We start from the raw sequence: 7,366 nt of genomic DNA, 5'->3' as shown, positions 1-7,366 counted from the left end.
GGTAATCCTGCCTGCTTTCTGCACTTGAATATGAAGTCCTCCTCAAGATGGCCTGTGGTCTGCCTCTTGGCAACCAAGAAGCCTGTGCTTCCATGGGAGCCCTGAGACGTGGACTGGAACCCCAAAGGCAGCGCATACCCTGCTCCTCAGCCTGCTGCTCGTTTTTCTCTATATGGTTCTATTTCTAGCACGGTAGTTGCACTGAGGCTTGTGCATGTCAGGCAAGGCCAAGCAAGCTCAAAGAGCAACCAGCCACCTCTGCAAGGGTGTGCCAGGAGCAGGTGGAGCAGCCACCAACCTCACTCACTGATGGACATGGTACATTAGTTCTTCTACCCTAAAACCACGGGCCGTCTTGAGGAGAAATTTATGTTCAAGTGCAGAAAGCAGGCAGGATTACCACCCAGGGGACTCGGCCTTCTGTGGCTACAGTGCCACATGACCCCTGAGGCATGGACTGGTGCCATCTCCTTTATACAAAAATTAACTAAAGATGGATTAAACAGTTCAACATGCAATCTGCTTTTCCTCAGGTCTCTGTTCCATCAGCCATTAGGTGGCAGACACTCAGGTTGTGGGAACCAGGTCATTCCTGCGTCCTTGAGTAGCTGAGGCTACTGGATGATGCACCAGCTCCAGGCGCACCCTTGCAGAGGTGGCTGGTTGCTCTTTGAGCCAGCTTGGCCTTGCCTGGCATACACAGGCTCCAGCCACTTACATGCTGCTCTGAATCAGTTTGTCCCAAAGTCTAAGTCTGGCCAGGGCTACAGAAGGCCGAGTCCCCTGGGTGGTAATCCTGCCTGCTTTCTGTACTTGAACATAAAGTCCTCCTCAAGATGGCCTGTGGTCTGCCTCTTGGCAACCAACAAGCATGCAGTACCTCACGACCCCTGAGGCACTGACTTGAGTCCCAAAGACAGCACATACCCTGCTCCTGAGCCTGCTGCTCATTTCCTCTACATGGCTCCATTTGTAGCACAGATGTTGCACTGAGGCTTCTGCATGCCGGGAAAGGCCAAGTTGGCTCAAAAAGCAACCAGCCACTTCTACAAGGGTGTCCCAGGAGTCGCTGGATAAGTCACCAACCTCACTCGCTATCGGTCAGGGTACATCAGCTCTTCTACCCTACAGGTAGGGCACCAGTGCTATCTGCTTTTCCTGAGGACTCTGCTCCATCAGCCATCAGGAGGCAGCACCTCAGGCTGTAGGAACCTGGCCATCCCTGATTACTTGACTGGGTGAGGTTGCTTGATGGTCCACCTGCTCCAGGCGTACCCTTGCAAAGGTGGCTGGTTGCTCTTTGAGCCAGCTTGGCCTTGCCTGGCATTCACAGGCTCCAGCTACCTACACACAGATACTCTGAGTCAGCTTGTCCCAAATTCTAAGTCTGGCCCCGGCCTCAGAAAGCCAAGTCCCCTGGGTGGTAATCCTGCCTGCTTTCTGCACTTGAACATAAAGCCCTTCTCAAGACGGTCTGTGGTTTACCTCTTGGTAACCAACAACCCTGCAGTTCCATAGCAGACCTGAGACATGGACCCCAAAGGCAGCGCACACCCTACTCCTGAGCCTGCTGCTCGTTTCCTCTATATGGTTCCATTTGTAGCACGGTAGTTGCACTGAGGTTTGTGCATGCCAGGCAAGGGCAAGCTGGCTCGAAGAGCAACCAGCCACCTCTGCAAGGGTGTGCCAGGAGCAGGTGGAACAGCCACCAACCTCATTCGCTGCCATTCAGGGTACCTCGGTTTTTCAACCCTAGCAGTACGGTCCCAGTGCCATCTGCTTTTCCTTAGGTCTCATCTCTATCAGCCGTCAGGTGGCACCCACTCGGGCTGTGGAAACCTGACCATCCCGACTTGTTTTTTTGTTTTGTTTTGTTTTTTGTTTTCTTGGGGTTTTTTTGTTTTTGTTTTGTTTTGCATTGTTTTGCATTGTTCTTGTTTTTGCAGCCACAGGAGATTCAGCCAATTCAGATGCCTTGCTACCCACAATTTGGAACATTCCTTTGGATTTGACCAAGTCAGGAAGAGATGGGAGAAAAATGAAACAACAACAATAAAACCCCAAACACAAACAGAGTTCAGCAAAACTAACAAAAGCACAATCCATATGATTACTGAGTATTCTAATGGTAAGGAGAAATTAAAAGCAGCTGGTGGGTAATCTTACATTTTAGTCATCAAGGAAAAATTTTAAGACAAAACTCTAATTCAGCTACTTACCTGGAAATAAGGCTCAGGCTAGTCATCATTCTCTGCCCTCTTAGAAGCTGGAAAAAACTTACATTCACCTTCGCTGTAAGAAGCTGAAACTCAGGAAAGGAGGTGCCTGCTCTCCATCGTCATGGAAGCAGGAAAACTTGCCATCCTTGTTGGAAATGAGTAAAACTTCAGAAAAGAGTTATACAACAAAATCAACCCTAGATCTCAACCAAATTTTGGGAGATCAGAGGCTCTCTGTTAAGCTCCCCAACCTCAGCAAATTATCCTCTTGGTTTGGGCAATAAAGATAGCCCAGGTTGGTATCAAGCAATAATGAGATTTCTCAAAGGTCAGGACCACCTTTGTAATGTCCTCTCTTTTTTTATCTTTAATGGTAGTCCGTTTTGTCAGAAACTAGGAGTGCAACACCTGCTTTTCTCTGTTTTCCATTTGCTTGAAAGATTTTTTTCCATTCCTTTATTTTGAGCCTATGTATGGCACTGCATGTGAGATGGGTTCCTTGAAGATGGCGTACTCCAATGGGTACGGTTCTTTATCCAGCTTGCCCCCATGTCTTTCAATTGGAGCATTTAGCCCATTTACATTTAAGGTTAGTAATGGTACATGTGGATTTGATCCTGTCATCATGCTGTCAGATGGTTATTTTGCAGACTTGTGTATGTGGTTGGCTTTTAGCATCACTGGTCTGTGTACTTCAGTGAGTTTTTGTAGTGGCTGGTGGTGGTCTTTTCTTTCCCTATTTAGTGCTTCCTTCAGGAGCTCTCATAAGGTAGATCTGGTGATACTGAATTCCCTCAGCATTTGCTTGTATGAAAAGGATCTCATTTCTCCTTCATTTATGATGCTTAATTTTGCTGGACACAAAATTCTGGGCTGAAAATTCTTTTCGTCATAGCAGTTGGTGTAGGCTGGGGTGTGTGCTGCACTCCCGTGTGCTGTCAGGGCAAGTACAGCAAAATCAGGTCTCAGAGAACTCTCTCAAAAGTGAACCCCCAGCACAGCACAGCTGCTCTACACAAACATGGCCAGACTTCTTTTTTAAGCAAGTCCCCTTTTTAAAGAGGGGAACTCTCAGACCTGATCTCTGCTGGGCAATCTTGCACATAAGATGTGGCTGGTCTGACCTCAGCATTCCTAAATGCTGGGATAAAGTGTCTCACGAGGGCAAGTGGACCCTAGAGAGAGAGCTGTCCCTGCCCTCTGGGCTCCACATCACCTGACTTGCTGCTCCACCACTTTGCTCCTCTCCTGGGTGCTCCATCCCAGAGACATGTGAGTTAGCAATCACTAGTGTAATCAGCCCAGGATAGAGGGTCTGTGCTGTGGGCCTAGGCCAGGGTTCCCTGTCTGGTGATGAGCAGTGGAGGGCGTGTCGTGCACGTGGGAGATGGACTGGCTTGCTCCAATAAACTGCAGCTTATTGGAGGTGTTGTCACGGCACTTAGTGTCTTTGCTCCCTTGATATTCTGAGGGTAGCAAGGGCAGTTCCACTGCAGAGGCCGTGGCAGAGAGGATTTCATTGGCTCCTGGAAGCTCTGTCCAGGGAACTGGCAGTTGCTGCTCGCTTGACAGCTCTGGTGTGGGCTGGCTAGAGACCCAGGCCAGGAGGACCTGCCCATCAAGCAGACAGTCCGGCCACTTTTCTGTAGGGCTGCTGTGGTATGCTGGGGGTCCTCTCCCATCCCTAATTGCCTCGTATTTTCCAGGGAAGATGATAGCCTGCCCCTTCCTCTGGGAGCTCTGTACCACTGAGATGCGAACCTGTTGCCAATCTGAACACACCTATGAGACATGTCTGGAGGCAAGTGGAGAAGTCTTACCTAGTCAGGAGAAAGAAGAACAGGGACTTGCTTTAAAAAAACGTCTGGCCATGTTTTTGTAGAGCAGCTGTGCTGTGCTGGGGGTTCACTTCAGCCCCTGGTTGCCTCAGACACTCTGAAGCCCTAAGGCTGAAATGGCTGAGTCGCCCAAACAGTAAACAGTCTGGTCCTCCCCCTGGGAGCTCTGATTCAGGGAGGCCTGAGACCTCTGTCGGCCAGAGAACAGCAGTCGAGGTAGCCAGAGACCCTGGTTGAAAGACTTCACCCGCTGACCAGAAACGGGGTCGGTAACTGACGTAAACAAGAGGCTGGCCACATTTTCATAGCATGGCAGTGCTGTGGTACCTCTTCCATCCCTTGTCAGCTTGGGATCTCCAAAGCCTGCAGGCCAGAACAGCTAGTCATCCAAACAGGAAAGGAGGTGGTCTGTCCCTCTCTCTGGGAGCTCTGTCCCAGGAACATTTCAAATTTCCATTGGCCAAGGAATGCTGGTGGGGATAGCTGGAGGCCCCAGGCGGGAGGTCCTGTCCACTGAGGTGGAACAGAATCAGGGCCCTGCTTACAGAAGCAGTCTGGCCATGATCTGGTAAAGCAGCTGCGCTGTGCTGCGGGATCTCTTCTGCCCCTGGTCGGGGCAGGCTGGAATGACTAAGTTGCTTGAACAGGAAAGATGGTGGCCTGCTCTATCTTTTCTCTCAGAGTTTATCTTGTTTGATAGAGCTTAATTTTTAGCCTGTTGATTTTACTTTCTACATTAGACTTGTTCAGAAAGAATCTGTTATCTTTTAGGTTAGATATATGAGAATTCACTGTTTTCTGTAAGTAAACCTGTTCATGTCTTGTTCTCTGGAAAGAAGTCTCTTTCAGCTATCCGGCTTTGGTCACAGTCATGTAGAGCAGTAGCCAGTCCACAATGACATAACTGAATTTCCATTTCCAGTGTTTCCTTGGTGTGTCTTACATCGTCCAGAACTGAGCATTTTATTCTCAGTTGTCAAAATGCTAAGCTGTCCACTGTACTGAAATACTGTGCTTCCTCATTCAATTTTTTTAAGGTGTGCACTTTCATCCAATTCTTCTCAAGTCAGAGTACAGGTAAGCCCTGGCTGCCTCCAGCCACTCTCAGGGAGACCAAAAGCCTTCATACACCCTGAGTTGGGGTACAAAAAAGGGGGCCATGAAAACTGTTCAAAATAAAACAAAATCAAAAAGTATTCAGGCGAAGACTTTAAAAATTTTGCATTACATAATTTACATGAAAGCAATGCTATCATCTCCCCTGTGTGAACTCGGGAGAGGACTGGGCCATTCTCCTTAGAGAGAAGTGGGGTGGCTTTTAGGAGGGCAAGGGGCTTCCTGAAACAATGCATCTCACAATATTTGGAATGACTATTGAAAAGAAGAAAAATGTATAATCAGAGTCCTCAGCCACATTGTAGAACTGTGGGGGATGCTCACTCCAACCAACTGCTGTCACCTTCAGCATTCCAGTTTTTAAATCCTAAGTCAAGTCAATAAAAAAAAAAAAAAAATTGAAACAATAAAACAAATAAAGCCATGCCAATCTCATCTTGTTTTCTGCAAAGTTTGGTTTTGTCAAGAAAGCGTGTAACGCGACTAAGTCACAGTCCACTTAGAAGCATTTGCGGTGGACAATGGAGGGGCCTGACTCATCATACTCCCACTTGGTGATCCACATCTGCCGGAAGGTGGACAGCGAGGCCAGGATGGAGCCACTGACCCACACGGAGTACTTGCGCTCCGGCGGAGCAATGATCTTGATCTTTATTGTGCTGGGCGCCAGGGCGGTGATCTCCTTCTGCATCCTGTCGGCCATGCCAGGGTACATGGTGGTGCCGCCAGACAGCACTGTGTTGCTGTACAGGTCTTTGCGGATGTCCACGTCAGACTTCATGATGGAGTTGAAGGTAGTTTCGTGGATACCACAGGATTCCATGCCCAGGAAGGAAGGCTGGAAGAGCACCTCGGGGCAGCGGAACCGCTCATTGCCGATGGTGATGACCTGGCCATCGGGCAGCTCATAGCTCTTCTCTAGGGAGGAGCTGGAGGCCGCTGTGGCCATCTCCTGCTCAAAGTCCAGGGAGACATAGCACAGCTTCTCCTTGATGTCACGCACGATTTCCTGCTCAGCCGTGGTGGTGAAGCTGTAGCCACGCTCGGTGAGGATCTTCATGAGGTGGTCAGTCAGGTTCCAGCCGGCCAGGTCTACGCGCAGGGTGGCATGGGGGAGGGCATTCCCCTCATAGATGGGAACACTGTGGGTGACCCCGTCACCAGAGTCCATCACGATGCCAGTGGTACGGCCAGAGGTGTACAGGGACAGCGCGGCCTGGATGGCCACGTACATGGCTGGGGTGTTGAAGGTCTCAAACATGATCTGGGTCATCTTCTCGCGGTTGGCCTTGGGGTTGAGGGGGGCCTCGGTCAGCAGGATGGGGTGCTCCTCGGGAGCCACACGCAGCTCGTTGTAGAAGGTGTGGTGCCAGATCTTCTCCATGTCACCCCAGTTGGTGATGATGCCGTGCTCCATGGGGTACTTCAGGGTCAGAATGCCTCTCTTGCTCTGGGCTTCGTTGCCCACATAGGACTCCTTCTGATCTACGCCCCCCATTATGCCCTGGTGCCTGGGGCGCCCCACGATGGAAGGGAAGACAGCCCGGGGGGCATCGTCGCCCGCAAATCCAGCCTTGCACATGCCGGAACCGTTGTCAATGACGAGCACGGCAGTATCATCATCCATGGTGAGCTCATTCAACTGCATAGCCTTTAAAAGATCATCATTCTCTTTTTTCGCGCTTTCAATTTCCTCCAAATATTTATCTTCTCTTAGCTGGCTCTGATGTTTCATCATGTCTAGCTCCAGTCTTAGCATGGCAATTTCTTCCTGCAACGTACTATTTTCATGCAAGAGATCTTTTTCTTTCTTAGGACAAGGAGAAAGCTAAATAAACAAAGGGAAATTTTAATTAGCACTCAATAGAATGACATATCATGATTTCTTCTGAAATTAAAAAATAACATGTGTATTTGTATAATGAAAGAATCCCCATAGTGGACATTTAACTGGAAAAAAAATTGCACAAAATTTCAAACCTAATAGAATGTAAATGCCCAAAAGTTTAAGTATTTATTTAAAGACTATGAAAAATAAATCACTAGAGGATTTTAAAGAATCTCAGAATTTAAAAAGCCTTTCTCTGAGTTACAAAAAAAACCCAGAGGTTAAAGTTCTTTAAGTTCCTTTTACTGAAGAACGTTTTACCGATATTCTACATTTCTAATATTTTTATACTCAGTTATAAGAGT

General features: G+C 48.5%; 1 protein-coding gene across 1 annotated transcript in view; it reads right to left on the bottom strand.

Annotated features, from left to right (window-relative positions):
- Positions 1–3,249: 3,249 nt before the first annotated feature.
- Positions 3,250–7,366, bottom strand: part of LOC103215751 (POTE ankyrin domain family member I-like) — a 33,767-nt gene continuing 29,650 nt past the window's right edge. The window contains 1 exon segment of the mRNA XM_073019585.1: positions 3,250–7,001. Coding sequence (XP_072875686.1) covers positions 5,673–7,001 — 1,329 coding nt within the window. The 3' untranslated portion in view covers positions 3,250–5,672.

Source organism: Chlorocebus sabaeus, chromosome 10, assembly GCF_047675955.1.
Source record: "Chlorocebus sabaeus isolate Y175 chromosome 10, mChlSab1.0.hap1, whole genome shotgun sequence".
NCBI lineage: Eukaryota > Metazoa > Chordata > Mammalia > Primates > Cercopithecidae > Chlorocebus > Chlorocebus sabaeus.
This window is presented reverse-complemented; position numbering and strand designations above follow the sequence as displayed.